Source organism: Ranitomeya variabilis, chromosome 7 (genome assembly GCF_051348905.1).
Source record: "Ranitomeya variabilis isolate aRanVar5 chromosome 7, aRanVar5.hap1, whole genome shotgun sequence".
NCBI lineage: Eukaryota > Metazoa > Chordata > Amphibia > Anura > Dendrobatidae > Ranitomeya > Ranitomeya variabilis.
The window spans coordinates 206,877,762-206,896,559 of record NC_135238.1 but is presented as its reverse complement, the minus strand read 5'-3'; the positions used below and the strand labels follow the sequence as shown (position 1 = coordinate 206,896,559).

The 18,798-nt window shown below is 41.7% G+C and overlaps 1 protein-coding gene across 3 annotated transcripts in view; it reads right to left on the bottom strand.

The window, feature by feature from the left end:
* Nucleotides 1–1,245: 1,245 nt before the first annotated feature.
* Nucleotides 1,246–18,798, bottom strand: part of LRP2 (LDL receptor related protein 2) — a 218,059-nt gene continuing 200,506 nt past the window's right edge. For 2 of the 3 annotated variants that reach the window (XM_077272772.1, XM_077272774.1), the window contains 13 exons: nt 18,075–18,240; nt 17,676–17,804; nt 16,153–16,373; nt 14,381–14,560; nt 13,790–13,909; nt 10,419–10,509; nt 9,230–9,297; nt 9,018–9,138; nt 8,782–8,911; nt 8,566–8,679; nt 6,964–7,068; nt 5,426–5,500; nt 1,246–2,024 (listed from right to left, as the gene is read on the bottom strand). In XM_077272772.1, the coding sequence (XP_077128887.1) occupies nt 1,854–2,024; nt 5,426–5,500; nt 6,964–7,068; nt 8,566–8,679; nt 8,782–8,911; nt 9,018–9,138; nt 9,230–9,297; nt 10,419–10,509; nt 13,790–13,909; nt 14,381–14,560; nt 16,153–16,373; nt 17,676–17,804; nt 18,075–18,240 (1,691 nt within the window). In that variant the 3' untranslated portion in view covers nt 1,246–1,853. The remainder of the gene's footprint in view (nt 2,025–5,425; nt 5,501–6,963; nt 7,069–8,565; nt 8,680–8,781; nt 8,912–9,017; nt 9,139–9,229; nt 9,298–10,418; nt 10,510–13,789; nt 13,910–14,380; nt 14,561–16,152; nt 16,374–17,675; nt 17,805–18,074; nt 18,241–18,798) is intronic. The other variant, XM_077272773.1, reaches the window with a different exon arrangement.

The following is an 18,798-nucleotide window of genomic DNA, read 5'->3' as shown; positions in this document are numbered from 1 at the left end:
ACGGGTTCGGCCGTTCATCTAATGTGTACAGTGGCCTTAAGATTAAATTTAATATCCATTTTTATCAGTCTCATGGGAGCCATTTGCAGTGGACAGATAAGCTATATGCAGAAAGGTTTAGACCTGGGATATAGGCTACCTATGGGCCTCCTGATTGATGCCACTAGATCAGGTAGTATGAATGTCCAAAGTTCCCCCCAAGAGTGATGACACTGATAATCTGTTCGCGATAGTAAACTCAGTTGAACTGATCATGCACTTTCACCATTACTATTTCGGCCACCCATTACGCTAGGTCAACTGAACACAGTACTTTCCTATTTTATGTGGCCCTACATGTTCACAATTGCCCATTGAGTGTCACCTTGGATTTTTCAGGTGCAGCATCATTATCAGTGTTGCTCCTAAAAACCTAGAAGGTATTACTTGGCCATAATTTTTTTGGAATCCATGGAGCCAAAACCTTTGATTATTGGTGCTGGCTAGATACAGATGTGGCAGCTTAGGCAAAAGTCAGGAGCAAGACTGATTATCACTAATCTTAGATGAAGGAGGTCATTGACCTTCGATCTTTGCATAGCCTTCTAGATCAAAACTTTGGGGAAAAGTTTAAAGAAGTCCTGTACTGATGAGAGTCAAAGGTTCACAAATCACAACCAAAAGGTTGAACATTTTTGAAGGTATTGGAATTTATTTTGGTGCAAGGCATCATGCACATCACTAGGTAAGATGCACATTGAGGTTCTTGGAGCCCTACTGCTACTCTATGTTATTAATTTCATATTTAAAAAATATTCCAAATGATCTTAGAGAAATATTTAATAGCACATAAGAGGCAATGAGGCTCCAAAGTAGAAAGTAGAAAACCCTTAGATTACAATGGAGTCAGACTTTATGGTGAAGTGTTTTGCAATCCAGGACAAAAAGGTCTAATCTTTTCTTCCCAAAAAAATGTCTCAGACCCATTAGCAAAAGAGGATGTGACCAACCAAAAGGTTAAAATTCATCCCTCGTTGGGCCTAATATCAGCCATGTGGTCTGCCTCCATGAGATACATAGCCATATAGCACGGGCAAAAACCAAATATGAAATCCATGATAATTCTTGGTGTGTGGTTCAGATTACCGCCAAGTGACCACAATGTGTGATATCACCCGCATCCATTCTGTATGATTTTTGAGTGCGATCTTTGATCTTGATTAATCAATAAAATGGGTAATTCATTACAAAACTACATCCAATACATTTTTCAATATATCATTAATAAAAATTTTATTTTTTCATTGAAGTCTGATTGTTCCAAGTTTTGCATAGTAAGTAGACTAAAAAGAAAACTCGCCTACAAACAGGTACCAGAAAATATATGCAACTGAACCAGTACACAAATATATATATATATTCTTCATGTAATTCTATAAAGGTGGTTTTCTTAATAGAAGTTTTTATAAACATCTGTACAATTATAAAAATGTCGATGTTAAAACAGCGGTTCCCTGTACATATTAATGCATTCCTCTGTCTAACCTATTAGAAGTGATTACCGTGCCTTTAATTTCATTGGACTTTTCCAAAAGTTTTCACAGATCAATGACAGCAATAATTTTTCTTTCAAAAATTTACAAATATACAAAATATTTATATTATTTTCAGTCAGTCTCAGTGCAAAGATATACATATAGTACATGGTGATAATTGTTCATAAAAATAGCAATTGGCATATTAAAAAAAGGCAAAAATTCTTCACCTAAAGGCTAAAAAGAGAAGTTTTTTTTTTTTTTTTAACAACATGAATGTTCTTGACCGATACAAAAATATGTGCAAGAGTGTCTGACGATTCCTAGACGTAGTATTGGTTATACGTCTGAGTCTTCCTTCACGAGATTGGCAGTGTCAATGAAAGTGTCCTCTGTGGGGGAGAAGGAGAGGTGCTGCTGATCCTTTTTCTGAGAAGATTTTGGAAGTGGTGGAGGAGAGGTAAACGGGGATGGGTCTTCCTCAGCTTCGTTTTGTTGGTCTTTTTCCATCTGGAATAATGAAGATGGATATTATCTAACTCATTCATCAAATACATCCAACACGTCCTGACTCCTGACAGCCGCAGGGCTGGATTCCCCCCAAATATAATAATAATAATAATAATAATAATTTTATTTATATAGTACCAACATATTCCGCAGCGCTTTACAAATTATAGAGGGGACTTGTACAGACAATAGACATTACAGCATAACAGAGTTAACAGTTTTTGCAGAGTCAAAAGTAAGAAAAGGGCGAATTCTAGAAATGTTTTTGAGATGTAGATAAAAAGAGCGAGCCAGTGATCGGATGTGGGGGGTGAATGAAAGCTCGGAATCAAGGATGACCCCAAGGCAGCGGGCATGTTGCTTGGGAGTAATGGTGGAACCGCACACGGAGATGGCAATGTCAGGCAAAGGTAGGTTAGTAGAGGGAGAGAACACGAGGAGTTCAGTTTTTGACAGGTTCAGTTTCAGATAGAGGGAGAACATGATGTTAGAGACAGCGGTAAGACAATCACTGGTGTTTTCTAAAAAAGTCGGCGTGATATCAGGAGAAGAGGTGTATAATTGGGTGTCGTCAGCATAGAGATGGTACTGGAAACCAAATCTACTGATTGTTTGTCCAATAGGGGCAGTATACAGAGAGAAGAGGAGGGGGCTAGGACTGATCCTTGAGGAACCCCAACAGTAAGGGGAAGGTGAGAGGAGGAAGAACCAGCAAAAGATACAGTGAAGGAGCGGTCAGAGAGATAGGAGGAGAACCAGGAGAGAATGGTGTCCTTGAGGCCGATGGAGCGGAGCATAGTGAGGAGGAGCTGATAATCCACAGTGTCGAATGCTGCGGAAAGATCCAAGAGAATTAGCATGGAGTAGTGACCATAAGATTTAGCTGTTAGTAGGTCATTAGAGACTTTAGTGAGGGCACTTTCAGTAGAGTGTAAAGAGCGGAAACCAGATTGAAGAGGGTCGAGAAGAGAGTTATCTGAGAGATAGCGGGTAAGACGGGAGTGGACCAGGCGTTCGAGGAGTTTGGAGATGAAGGGAAGATTAGAGACAGGTCTATAATTAGCGGCACAGTTTTGATCGAGGGATGGTTTTTTAAGTAATGGATGTATGATGGCATGTTTAAATGAGGATGGAAAAATACCGGAAGTGAGAGAAAGGTTGAATATTTTTGTTAGGTGAGAGGTGACAGCCAGGGAAAGGGACTGGAGGAGATGTGACGGAATGGGGTCACTGGTGCAAGTGGTTGGGCGAGAAGATGCAAGGAGCCTGATTACTTCTTCTTCTGTAAGTGGTTCAAAGTCAGAGAGTGAACTAGATGCAGTGGGGGAGGGAGGACAGTGCATGGTATGAAGAGATTGGAAGATGATTTCCTATCAAATGTGGTCAATTTTTTCTTTGAAGTAATTGGCCAGATCGTCAGCGCGGAGATCCGTGGTTGGGGCCTGCACTCTTGGGTTGAGTAGGGACTGGAAAGTGTCAAAGAGACGTTTAGGGTTATTGGATAGTGAGGTGATGTGGGTGTTGAAATAGGTTTGTTTGGAGAGGTGAAGGGCAGAGTTGTATGTTTTTAGCATGAACTTATAATGGATGAAATCTTCGGGTAGATTAGATTTTCTCCACAGACGTTCGGCGCACCTGGAGCACCGCTGCAGGAAACGTGTTTGCAACGTGTGCCACGGTTGTCGCTGTATGTGCCAAGTTGTTCTATGTATAGGAGGTGCAGCTTCATCCAGGGCACTTTGCAGGGTTTCATTGTAATGCTTCAGAGCAGAATCAGGACATGAGATGGAGGAGATTGGGGCCAATGAGGACTGCAAGTTCTTCATACGTTTCTGGGTGTTAATGGCCTGTATGTTTCTATAAGTGTGGAAAGTGGGGGTGACCTGAGCGGGATGGCAGTTCTTGATAGTGAATGAAAGAAGGTTGTGGTCAGAGAGCGGGAGAGGGGAGTTTGTGAAATCATCCACTGAGCAAAGCCGGGAGAAGACCAAGTCGAGGGAGTTTCCACCTTCATGTGTTGGAGAGTTAGTATGCTGCGAGAGGCCGAAAGAGGAGGTTAGAGATAAAAGGTGAGAAGCAGATGGGGAGAGGGGAGAAGCAATGGGGATGTTGAAATCACCCATGATGAGGGTGGGGGTGTCACGGGAGAGAAAGTGTGGAAGCCAGGTGGCAAAGTGATCCAGAAACTGATGAGAGGGGCCTGGAGGACGATACACCACCGCCACTCACATGGACAAGGGGATGTAGAGTCTGACAGCATGGACCTCGAAGGGAAGACAAGGGAGGGTACTTGGGGGATAACTTGGAAGGTACATTTGGGTGAAAGATGCAGACCAACATTACAAATATGTCAGTATTAGGGTAAATGCACACGTTGATGAAGGTAAAATGCTGCATAAATTCCGTACGTTTTTGCCCCATTTTTGCCTGATTGTTTGCTTGTATTTTTACTTGAGTTTTTCCCCATTCATCTGAATAGGTGAAAAATGCTTTGAAAATGCTGAAAAAATTGACATGCTACAGTTTTGGAAAAAACGCTTTGTTAAAACTTGTAAGGAAAAAAATAAGCAGCATATGCATGAGGTTTCAGAAATCTTGTTCAATTTGCTGGTACTGTGAAATGATGTGTGAAAAACGCAACGCCCTTACTAGTGATGAGCGAATATACTCGTTGCTTGGGTTTTCCCGAGCTCGGTCGGGTGGTCTCAGAGTATTTGTTAGTGTTCGGAGATTAAGTTTTCTTCGCCGCAGCTGAATGATTTACAGCTATTAGCCAGCTTGATTACATGTGGGGATTCCCTAGCAACCAGGCAACCCCCACATGTACTCAGCCTGGCTAATAGCTGTAAATCATTCAGCTGAGGTGATGAAAACTTAATCTCCGAACGCTAACAAATTCATAGGTCACCCGAGCGTGCTCGGGAAAACCCAAGCAACGAGTATATTTGCTCATCACTAGCCCTTACTATGTGTCACCAAAGAGCAACATTTTAAGTATGAAAATAACATATTAATATCATTCTCTATGACTTGTCAGGACTGGCGGACACAGAGGTGAGGGGGCCCTTGTGCAAGAACAATATAAGGGCCCTTTACAGTCCAAGAGCTCATCATGATGCCTCCTGGCGTCTTACGCCCCTGTGCGCCTGCACAGGTTACATCAATGTCGGCCCCTGCTCTGTGTCATTGTTTCTTGCACTTATAGATAGAAGCAGGTTTAGGTTCCCCTCCATAGATAACAGATATAATATATGAGATTTCTAGCATTCAGTATAAACCACCTAGAATTGCTCGGTTCCTGAGTTGTGGCTTTTGGGAAAGATCTATTTTTATCCCTATTTATAAATAAATCCTGGCTTTTCTGTTTATCTCGGTCCTGTTCTCGGGACACCTTTACTCACCTCCGCATAGATTGGATTTTCAAAGTTTGTGCTTTGTTTAATCTTCCGTTTAAAGATGCTCCACTTTGATTCCTGCTGAGAAACACGAGATGAATACAGTGTCAATTGTGCACCGGCGGACAGAAACGTCTGCAGTAATAATACCATCCTCTGACACAAGTGGTTTTCAAATTGAGTGCGACTTATGTGGTGCAGACCTTCATTTAACATCCAATACAGGTAGGCCTGATGCCAGCGGAGGAAATGCATTCGTGTTGGAAATTTAGGATATTTATTTGTTCAATACTGTTAAGCGATGAGCAAAAATTAGATTTTGCTGTTCATGTGGCTAACCTCGGGAAATTAGAATAGCAAAGAAGTTATTCTCTGCTATTTAAATGTCCTTTATTATATTCTAGGGTCTCAACAGGTCCCAGAGCATAATAAATGTAAGGTGAGAAAATTTTAAAAAAATCCTTGTACCTTACCGCTCACCGCTCTGGCAGCTCCCGCTGCTCCCTATCTGCTGTCAAGTCATCCGTGCCTCCATTGTATCTCTGGGCCGGTGTTCAATCTAGGCCAGGACTGCCCACGAGTAGATCCGTGGAGCATGCGCAGTGAACTACAGGACCTGCTTGTGGATGGAAGTCCCACCTTAGAGCAAAGATCGGGCCGAAGATATGATGCGACATAGGCGTACATGACTGGACAGTAGGCAGGGAGCAGCAGGGGCTTTCGGAGCAGTGAAATGAGTGGGGGTATTTTTTCTATTTAACATTTTGCTACTTTCTAATGTTCAGAAAGATGGCGGCCGCAGCTGACCACCATTTTGCTGGATTCGCATGGAACGAATTAAAAAAAATCCATATTTTACAGAATCCATATTTTTGCAAAATTCAAGTAGAATTCAATTACACGCCAATAAATCCACCCATCTCTAAGGCCACGTTCATACGTTCAGTATTTGGTCAGTATTTTACATCAGTATTTGTAGCCAAAACCAGGAGAGAGTGATAAATACAGAAGTGGTGACGTGTTTCTATTATACTTTTCCTCTGATTATTCCATTCCTGGTTTTGGCTTACAAATACTGATGTAAAATACTGACCGAATACTGAACGTGTGAACATGGCCTAATACTGAGAGAAGCACTAGGCTTATTGGATATTGCATCCAGGGCCACGGTCTTGGCATCACAAATGTTGCTGCAGCAGCCCATCCTCGAATATAAAAAAAAGGCGAACCCTTGGGCATCATTGTTTCCTAGGAGCAGACTTGGCTGTGTACCCAGTCTCTCTTTGCCTCTCCTCCCAAAGATATGACGTACATGCTGTGTGTGAATAGGAGGTATACATCTCTTTCAAGAAGACAATGATGGAAACTCTAATAGCCCACCACTGAACTCCGCGACAAAGCCCATCACCACATACTCCTCACCCACAGGGCACCAATTGGGATGACTTCATTTTGAGAATGGGTTGTTAAATCAGGATAACCTTCTTTTCTACCGAGTTATGTTTTCTTGCTTCATGGTCTAAATGGAAAGAACTGTAGCATACCTCAATCCGAACCGGTTCTGTGCCCGCTGAAGTCTGCGGGGTATCACCAGAATACAGCGGGTTTTCAAAATTATCTGTTTTTTTCCCGATGCTCACTTCAGTGACCTGCAAAGAAAAAGTAAAAGGAAAATTGAGCCCCCCATTACACAATACCTTCTCTCTCAAGTCCCCTATACACAGGAACACTTGGTCAAGTTTTAAATTCTTTATATGAGCTACTGCCAATCTCCTCTAGAGGCGGGTTAATGCCCGGAAAACAAAAATTTCAACCTTCGGAAATCTGACATGCCTGATCCTGCTAATGTTGACCAAACCACCGATATTGGTGGGATCAGCAAACAGTCTAATGAGTGTGAGGGTCTCCTGACTCTCACCCAACAGCTGTTGTTGACCGAGGGGTAAATCTTGTCACCTCTAACACCATATGAGCTATGTCGATCCTCAGAACAGATGAGAAAGTTGATTAAATGGGTTTTTTTTAGGATCTTACTATACCCAAATCATCGCATTGTGAATTCAGACAACCTTTCGCTGCCATCCTTGTCCCTTTTGTAATCATTTGAACATTTTTAGAGGAGAATGTCGCTCCTTAAGGAAACCATCTGAATCTGGAGTCTTATTGACAATGCCCCATTCGCAAATTAGCCAAGCCAATAACCTACCGGTATATACTGGCAGCGGCTTCAGGGAATAGGGGGCATTATCATTATAGTTTTCTTTCTTACTGGGATAGGCTTGATTAGCAAGTTTCACATGTTTGGTGAAGTGCATGTCCGAAGACCTGCTGAACACGGATTCTTATTGGTGATAGCCTACTTAAAAAACAACTGCAAATTAACAAACCAAACACTCATCTACAGGCAGCTGTTTCAGGGTATAGGCAGCACTATCAGAATAGTTTTCTTTCTTTCTAGATGAGAGATAATTAGCTAGTTTCACACTTTTGGGGGAGAGTGTATCTTCCTAAAGAGTGCCCCTGAATATGTAGTATTATTGGCAATACCGCATATAAAGAACATGTAATTAACACTACGGGCAGCTGTTTCAGGGTATCAAACTCGTTTTCTTTCCTTCCTGAACAAAGGTAATTTGCATGTTGCACATTTCTAATCTTCATGAAAACTGAAATATAGCTCTATGATCATGTAAAGACTAGAGGTGGTCCACTTTGAAGAATCATTTTTGTAAGAAGTGGCCTCCAATGTTAAACTGATCTGATCTGCTAAGTCCTTTAGCAACCATTTGTGGGAGAATCCAGCAGTAGGTGTCTAGTTTCTTTACAGCGCCCCCTCAGGATAGTGAAATAATACACATTCCCTATTGAAAGAAATAGATTGTGTGTGAAATAACAAATTAGCTGGATTCTCCAGAAAAAGACACCCTTTGTAGTCGCTCAATGCTATGGTTAAAAAAAAAGGAGACTAATAGGACGCCCTCTTCCATTCAATTTTTAAACTATATATTTTAAATGAATATATATATATATATATATATATATATATATATATATATATATATATATATATATATAACCTCCCTAAAAAAATTTGTGTCTAGATTCCCATCAATCCACTGGCTTCCTGTATACACCGGGCATCTTACATCTGGCGGCTGGCTGATATTCACCACACTGACACCACTCTCCCCGGCGTGTGAGTACATGGGATTCTCATATGTAATTGGCTCCTTCCCACCTTCCAGCGTGAAGGTTTCATTCTAAAAACACAATAGTAAATGTGTAATCACTACAGTGTGAGAAGTAAAACCGCAAAATCACCTAAAATAAAAATCTTTCTGCAGGGCAATTATTTCCATTACCATTTGCATTGCTCGGTCTATAGAAGAGTCTGCGCCAAATCCGGACACCCCGATATCCATGCTGACATCAGCTCCTGACCGGAACGTTACCCCATTGCCATTCTCTGTTGATTTCACCAGCGCACTTAAGCTATAACATCATAAAACAATCTTCAGTTCTCATGACAACTGGTTGTATCTTCTAATATAAAAATATATTTTCTCTTGTAATCTTTGGTGTCGTAAATTGCACTAACCTCGGGAACTTAGGAAGAGCCGGTAAAAGTTTTCCCGTCCGTCTGTAATTAAAGAGGCCTCCGACCACCAAGGCACAGATAATAATCACCAAAATCACAGTGAGGAGCACAGCAACCGCCGCTAAAAAAGAAATTGTCCATTTTTTTTTCTGTATTTAGGGAAAATAATATAAAATACACACGCTTGGATACATGATAAAGATCAAACATACCAGTTCCTGGAGGAATACCAGCAGTATATGCCATATTGCAATAGCTACCAGAATAGCCAGCGGCACACCTGGAAGAAAGTATAGATTTATATTTTACATATTGTACAGAAAATATAAATATATTTATATAGTAAGAATATTTAATGAATGTTGTTCAGAAATATTACATAATTTCACATTTCGATGTATGTAATAATCTAGGTAGATGCCATGTTATAACTTGAATGTTGCACATAATATAGCCCACAAAATATTGCCATGTAGTGCTCAAAATATACTAAAAGTCATTTTTAAATATTTTTTTAAAATACCACTAATACTGCATGGTTTTAATTAGTTCCTGTGGTTCCCGCAGTTAGTGATGCCCCAATGAATCAGGGCCCCTAAGTAACTGTCCAGTTTTCTTTAGTGCAGGTGCAGACGACCGTATTTTCTGTCCATGTGCGATCCGACAAAGCATCGGATCACACTTGGATGAATGTTATTCTATGGGGCCGTGCACATGTCCGATTTTTTTCTCGGAACAAGTCTGTTGGACGAAAAAAATAATCACAGCATTCACGATTTGCATCCGGAAATCGAATCGCACTCGGACATTCAAGTCAGTGGGTCCATCAAAAAAAGCAAAAAAAAAAAAAAAAAAAATCGCACAGCACCCAACTGATATGTGAGTGCAGTTCGATTTTCAAGGACTTGCAGAATGGAGAAATGAATCCATTTTTTTTTCCATCTTCTCTATTTCAGAGAAAATCAGATCACAGAATGATCACACACTAATCAGAGGGTGATTAGCATAATCAGACAAATTTTCTCGAATGAGAACATACTGTTGTGTGACCCTGGCCTGAGGCTAGTTTCACATGTCCAACATTCATGTTGTCAGTAGAGACAGTGTTGTCCGGACCGGCCGCGGATCTCCTGTCCTATAGACATATATGAGGTTGCTAGATTCCAGTTATGAGTCCCGCATCTGGCCCAGATATTGCGGCTCGTGCTCGGTCCGTGAATGCGGGACAGGTGAAATCCAAAGTTCTGCAGAGTAAGTAAGAATATAATTATCTGTGTGCATGTATATCCATCACCTCAATAGTCCCCAAAATCATCATAATCACAATGTAAAGTAAGGAGATGTTTAAGAGAACAGTAAAAATTCTTCAACACTGTTATCTCGGCATCAGACAAAACTTACTTGCATTTTGGAAGGCCCATTTCATCATAATAGCACGTTCCTCCATGCATACATCTGCATGCTGGTGGCATGGTTGGAGGGGGTTCAATAGCTAAGAAATGGAAAGCCATGCATGTTAGTGAGCAGTACATGCAATTATTATACATCAGCTGCAGGCAAAGGGATAACGATTGTGCATGTGATGGTGGGGACTATTACCATTAGCATAAAACACATTGTTGTTGTCCAGATACAATTTATAATACAAACCTGAATGTTATAAACGTAGGGAAAGCATAGATATATTATAGAATATTATTATACGCCAGTTTTGTGAGAACGAGGATAACAATTAGTGACAAGTCAAGTGTGTGCGGGTCTCATAAATCTGTTCTTGTTAGTGTTACTTTAGCATTAGCAATGCAGGTCACATACACAAATGTAGCAAATAGTGGTGTAATACATCAATATTATATACATATATATATCACTATTATATACACTGTGTTCCAAATTATTATGCAAATAATATTTCCTCATATTTTCTCTAAATTACCTATCTGAATTGCAGTCATTGTTATTTTCCAGTCATCTACTATTCTAGTATAATTGCAATGTTTTGGAACAAACTGCCTATGGAAACAGTATCTTTTTAAAAAAAATAAACACTCAAAATGCATGTTCCAAATTATTATGCACAGCAGAGTTTTCAACCTTTTTTTTTTATTTTGAACAAAAAAATGGTCAATTGTGAAGTTATAAGCATTATCAGCTTATTACAAAATGAAATCAAACAGTTTTCAAGTGAAAACTTTATTCTAGGTGATGTTACATTTGCACGTAGGACCCCTTGTTCGAAAGAAGCTTCTGAACTCTCTCGCCCATTGAATTTGTCAGTTTTTGGATGGTTTCTGCTTCAGTTGTTTAGCATGTGGACAGAATCCCCTCCCAGAGCTGTTGTTTAGATGTGAACTGCCTCCCGCCATCATAGACACTCCTTTTGATGATGGTCCAGAGGTTCTCAATGGGGTTGAGGTCAGGGGAAGATGGTGGCCACACCATAAGTTTGTCCTCTTTTATGCCCATAGCAGCCAGAGATGCAGATGTGTTGTTTTGCAGCATGAGACGGTGCATTATCATGCATGAAAATGATCTTGCTGCGGAAAGCACGGTTCTTCCTCTTGAACCATGGCAGGAAGTGTTGTTTTAGACACTCCACATAGATTATGGAGTTCATCTTTACCCCTTCAGGGATCATAAAGGGGCCGACAATCTCTCTCCCCATGATTCCAGCCCAAAACATTACTCCACCTCCTCCTTGTTGGCGCCTTAGCCGTGTTTTCATGGGGTGTCCATCAACCAACCATCCTCCACTCCATCCATCTGGACCATCGAGCGTTGCACGGCACTCATCGGTGAACAAAACAGTTTGGAAGTCAGTCTTCATGTATCGTTTGGCCCACTGGAGCCGTTTCTGCTTGTGTGCAGAGGATAGAGGTGGTCGACAGGATGGCTTACGCACAGCTGCAAACCTCTGAAGGACCCTGCATCTTGTTGTTCTGGGGACGTTGGAGGCACCAGCAGCTTCAAAAACTTGTCTGCTGCTATGACAAGGCATTTTTGCAGCTGCTCTTTTAACCTTATGCAATTGCCTGTTGGAAAGAGTCCTCAATTTTTCCTTATCAGCACGCACACGTGTGTGCTGGGAATCAGCTACATACTTCTTGATTGTGCGATGATCACAATGAAGTGTCTTGGCAATGTTGATTGTAGTCATGCCTTGACCTAAATACTCCACAATTTGTTGCTTCTCAGCAGCCGACACATCCTTTTTCTTTCCCATTTTGGCAAAAAATGTCGGCTGCTTAATAATGTGGAACAGCCTTCTTAAGTGGTCTTGCCTTTATTTGGACACACCGGCCAAACTAATTTGCACAGGTATCTGCAATTGCTTTCAGTGATATAAAGAGCCCTGACACACATCACCATCAATGAGTTTAAATGACAAACAAAAAAATTCTAACCTTATCACTCCTAAACTCTATGTGCATAATAATTTGGAACACCGAGTATATATATAGAGAGAGAGAGAGAGAGAGAGTTGAGCGACTTTTACTTTTTTTGGATCGAGTCGGGTTTCGCGAAACCCGACTTTGTCAAAAGTCGGGTCGAGTGAAATCGGCCGATTATTGCGTAAAGTCGGGGGCCGACTGAAACACGAAACCCAATGCAAGTCAATGGAGAATCAAAGTCGGCAGAGAGTGGAGGACAGGAAAACACCTACAGTGCCCATTTTAATGCCAAAAACATCAATTCTTGTTACTTAAGCTTGTCAATCTTAATTTACTTTATAATAATAGTTAGGCATTGAAAACTGGGGGTCATTTGGCTAAAGTTGTGGGGGGGTAGGGCTGGCTCAAGTTTTCGTGGGCCCAGGAAACGCGGAATACGTCACGGCGGTGGAGCAGGGAGAGGTAAGTATTTCAACTTTGCAAGTGCTGTGATCCTGAGCAAGCAGGGGGGGGCACTCGTTGGCATTGGCACTGGCACAGGGCCCCTCATAGTACGGCGGTGTGTTTGACAGCGGGGGCGCCTCCCACTGGCAGAGACACTTTTGCGTACTATGAGGGGCCTGTGCCAGTGACGTCGCCAACAAGTATGCCCCCCACCTGATGAAGGAACCTGCACTTTCATCTGCACCTTCCTCTTTGTCCCTGTGTAAGGTGGTATAACATGCGGGAAGGGGAACCTGACTTTCAGCAGGGTCAGATTCTGGCTGTGTAGAGTATAAGGGGAATGTAGTGGTCTAGGTCAATGTACCAGCAGACTCATCTAGCAGTGGCTGGGGAATGGGCAGGATGAGGAGGAAACACAGATATAGGCCCAAATAATAAAGTGGGCTAAATGCAGTTCAAATGTGGTAACATGACTAAACAGGCGGCATTGCTTAGTTCATTCCATTTTAATTAATGTGTTTTGAAAAGTTTTTACTGACTTATTTTAGGAGTTTTGAAAAGTTTATAATATAACTTATTCAGTTATAAAATTCTCCCGTTGCAGTGACACCTACAGGTGGGAATAGGTAGTACCATGAATAAATTTAACATGCAGGCAATTTGATTCCCAATAACAGGTTTTCCAGTGTCGTCACATTTCCTCTCCTTCCAATCATATGATTAATTAGCAGCCAGCAATAATATTATTTAATAAACAGAAATGTATAATATTACCACCAGGAACTGTATTCTATAAGCTCAGCGTTAGTTCTTCCATTGTAAGGAACATGCAGTTCTGAGACCACACGATGTCACAAATATTTTATAATATTTATTACTATTATAACAATAACAATATCAGACATTTAACGACATGGCGGACAGTTATTTACATACCTGCGTCACACTCGTTGGTACTGCCCTCCATGAACCGCGTCCCTTGCGGACAGGAACATGTATAGCCTCCTGGTCTCAACAAGCAAAGATGGGAGCAGATATCTTTGCAACGGTTTGAAACTAAATAAGACAAGAAAAAAATGATAATTCTGCATCTTAACTAGAAAGGCTAAGGAGCTTTAATCAGGAAAAAAAAAATCAGCATTTTAACCAAAAACAGCTCCACTCTTTTTCTCAGGCTGTGCCTGGGATTGCAGTTCAGCTTCATATAAATCTGTGCGGTAATACCAGACACCACCTATAAAAAAAAGTGTGACACTGCTTTTGAAAAAGAAAAAAAAATCTAAAATAAAAATGTATTCTATTCGAAAGCTACTAAGAAAGGTAATACACTCCTTATGTTTATGGTCTTTAAAATTGATAGGTGGGGCTCTCGGTAATAAGAATGAGGAGGAAGGGTGGTCATGGTCTCCATTCTTGGTAAAAAAAGATCATTCTTCAAAGGGGACTTCAGAAACAGATATGTCTTAAAGGGTTAAACATAATGTCCTTTACCACAAGACTAAGAGATTTAAAGGGACGGACAATTACCTGTGTGGTTGTAGCGATGTGAGTGGTATATCCTCACTTGTGTCAGCCATGGGTTAATGGTCAGAACTTTAACTTTAGGTCCAGTGCCAAACTTATCTTTTTTCCACACTTCGCCCTTCTCTTTTGTTGTCCAGTACAGATGGCCTTCAAACACATCCAGGCTGTAAGGGTTGCCCAGATCTGTTAACAAAAATGCAAAAGTTAAAAAACTAAAATTAGGATTGGGTATCGATTGTAGAGCGAGGAACAAATAATTTACTAATATTGTAAAAATTATTTTCTAGACTATTGGACATCAGGAATTGTGGATTGTGTGATCCAGTGTGGAACTGTCAGACGTGGATAAGGGCATTTATATAAAAAGAACCTAATCTGTCTGTTTAGAAACTTCCCTGGAGACTGTCGTAATATACACTCATCATTGCTGTATTGTCCGGTTATACAATGCATGTATGTGTGCTCTACGGCAAATGTAAAGTAGAAGGCTATGTGCTCAGGCTTGGACTGGCCAGCAGGAGAACAGGAGAATCCTCCGGTGGGCCCCTGTGCAGGAGTAGGTCACCACGCTCTTATATGAGCAGTACTTGGCACAATACACTTGAATCACTATCTTGCCCTGGAGTTGGTTACTGGTGGGCCCTTGGCACTCCAGTCCGACACTATTTGTATTTTGTGCAGAAATTTCTCTCACCATTTCTGCATCTTTCAGCAGGAAAAACGCACCGGCAAAATCGTACATTTTTCATGCATTTTTTTACATGCATTTTTGGTGCAAATTTTTTTCCAACTCATAAGTATGAGTGAAATCTGCATAAAAACGCTGAAAAAAATTGACATCTTACGGATTTAGATCTGCCTTAAATCTGCAAGTCAAAAATAAGCAACGTGTGCATGAAGCTTCAGGATTCTCATTACTTTGCTAGTAACAGGAAACCCTTCAGGTTTTGTGACAAATCTGTGCGAAAAAAAAAAGCGAGAAATCTGTGACGTGAGCACAGGCCCTAAGGGTTAATGGTCAAAACAGTGTCAATAAACTAGGGACAGGAGAGCTATATACAAAGTCTAAGGCCAACATAGACATTAGATAGCTATCGGTGGAATGATCGTTTGGCCAACAGCTTTCTTTCCGAATGCGCTCCTGTGTTCTCAATGAGAGAGCCGCTAACAGACATCTCTAGTGGCGGATTATCTCGTAAAGAAGAAAAGCTTTGCCTGTCAAAGTACAAGAGACCGGATGCTCCTCTCCCCTGACATCATCTGTCCACAATATACTCTAATCGGGAAGAGTCAGGAGGATCCCAGGTACATAAAATATTGACACTGGCCCCAGCGGGTTTGGCCAGCTTATTGTATTGTATATGGGCACCGCAAAGACCACCATAATCATAAGGCTGCCAGCCGTTCCCGCGAGATCAATGGGTTAGGCAAATTTTATTCCAATATGTATGGTGGGCATATTAAGGTCCCCCTACATAGAAGAGCAAGCTGGAGGAAACTCGCGGGTCACCGGGTCACTATTTTATGTACATGGGGGCCTCCTGACTGTTTATCCAATAGATTATGTCGTGGACTGAAGGATCTGGCATTAAACACTAGATCCTTCAGGGAGATAAGATACCGTCAGAGATGTCTGAAACGCTCCTATCTCCATTAAAACCACAAGCAGACTTGGCCAAAGTGATCACGCATGTGAAAAGACCTATGTCCTAATCGCCATTCATGTCCGTGTGATATCAACAGTGAAAGACAACTGACAACGGGTATTTTCTCACCTCCGTGTAAAACTGTCTGCCTGTCTGAGCCATCAGGTTTAATAGACTCAATGACATTTTCCTTGGAGTCGCTCCAGTAGATTCTGTTGTTGTTGATGTAGTCGATGGTGATTCCAGTTGGCCAGCCAAGATCTTCTGAGACCAGGACCTGTCTCTGCTGCCCGTCCATCCAGGCTTGTTCAATCTTAGGCTGCCTTCCCCAGTCTGTCCAGTACATCATTCTGCAAAAAGAGCGCGTAAGATGATTAAAGTGTTTTCTGCTTTGGACAAACATTAGCATTTTCCAACAAGCTAATAAGGTGTCTCACTACTGGGTCCCAGTAACTCCATGAACAGTGGTCGAGGGAAATGGCGGCAGGACTAATAATACTAAGGAGCCGTATTAAAAGCCGCAATACACTGAATCATTGCTACGTGCTTTTGTGACCTAGCTTCCCTGTACGAGTGCTTAATTTCCCTGCAGCGCTCCCACAGGAGAAATGAGGAATTACAACATTCCCAGTGAAATAAGCAGGCTTTGTTTTTATGCTGCAAAGATGTGGTGGTGTCTCTAAGGAAAGATAAACACTTAGTAGACACTCTTTGCTAAAAAGTGAGAGTTTTGAACGGGGACTTTGCCCTATTAAAAAAGTTTTGCAAATGTTGAAAGTTATCCCTTATCTAGAAGATAAGGCCAAACTTAGGGTACCGTCACACAGTGCCATTTTCATCGCTACGATGGCACGATTCGTGACGTTGCAGCGTCGTATAATTATCGCTCCAGCGTCGTATACTGCGGTCACACGTTGCAATACACGGCGCTGGAGCGATAATTTCATGACGTATTTGCGATGTAGAAGCCGTTGGTTACTGTGCGCACATCGTATACAACCTGTGTCACACGATGCAATCATGCCGCCACAGCGGGACACTAGACGACGAAAGAAAGTTTCAAACGATCTGCTACGACGTACGATTCTCAGCGGGGTTCCGGATCGCAGTAGCGTGTCAGACACAACGATATCGTAACGATATCGCTAGAACGTCACGAATCGTGCCGTCGTAGCGATGAAAATGGCACTGTGTGACGGTACCCTTACTGATCACAGAGGGTCCGACCTCTGGGGCCCCCCAGAGATCCTAAGAACTGGTCCTTGCGCAGCCCCATCTGGATGGGGCATTTGTTGAGCATGAGCAGCCCTGCTCCATTCATTATCTATAGGACTACAGTAGATAGCTGAGTGCTGGACTAAGCAGTCCTATATAGAATGACTGGAGTGTAGGAGCGCATGTTCGACTTCTAATCTTTTCAGTTGGGGCGCGGTTCTCAAAAGTTGGACCCACAGAAATCAGTAATTCATTCCCTATCCAACGTATAGGGCATAACTGTGCGATTTGGGACAATCCCTTTAGGTCAGAGCTCTCTAGAAGAGCTCGGAAATAAGTTTAGTAAACCAAAAAGAAAACTTTTTACTGCCCCAATACTCTTTAGTGACCTGTACTCACAACCGTTAGGACTAACTTTCATGGTGGCAATCACTCACCCAAGCTCGGGATTAAGAGCAATGGCGGCTGGCTGGTCCACTTGGGTGTAAATAAGCCACTTTCTATATCTTCCATCCAGTTTTGCTACTTCCACACGATTTGTTCCAGCATCCGTCCAATATATGTGTCTAGTTATCGGCAGGAAGAAAAGCGGGCTAGTTTGAGGTTGCAATGTAGGATTACAGCAATAGCAATAGTATGTGGTTTTCTGACTTTTTCTGGTACATGTGACTTTTTGATCACTTTTTATTAGGCTTTTAAATTAAATATAAGTATCTCATGACGTGTATATATGTTGGTCACAAAGCACTAACTGGCGAATGCTCATAATGGATTTATATAGTGTTAAGGGTTTAATGTACTGATGATGACAAATAATGACCGCCTGGATATAATACCTTCCAACCCAGTCCACGGCCAGTCCATCTGGATTCACTATGTAGCGCAAGTTCATGTCCACATCCTTTACCATATTATTACCATAGTCTTCAAAGGTCGGTATGTAGGCCCGCCTGATGGAGCCAAACGCGGAGCCCTGACCACGAATACTGTAGTACACTATACCTTTGGGAGAAAAAGAAAGTTTCAATACACAAATGATAATGAAGGCAATAAAAAGCATAAACACATGAACACAGGAGAACAATCTGTATTAAAAATATAATTTTAGGTGTGGGTGGACTCTAAATGTGCACATTAGTTCGGGGTTCGTACTGGACAAGTAGTGTTCGGTGCTCAACTCAGAACCCGGAATTCTCCCGGAAGTCCAGACAGAGACTTTCGCACCCCACTAGTGCTTACTACATTTAGTTTTCAAGCACCAACGTTCGGGTCCCCATTGATTTCTACATGGTTCAGTTTCTGGTACAAGTTTGGGTACAGTTCTGGTACCCAAACCGAACTATTGACTATAGTTAGCTCGAACCAGGCGAACCGGAACTTCGACAGGCCCGCTCATCCCTAATGTCTTCCTGCAAATGGAAGAGGACAGTTACAAAGGACTATCGGCACATGATCAGACTACACAAGGTTTGTTTCTCGTCTGTTGCCATGGAAAGACATAGATCTGCACAGGAGCTGTGGACTAAAAATGATAGTAAACTCTCAATGGAGACTATTAAA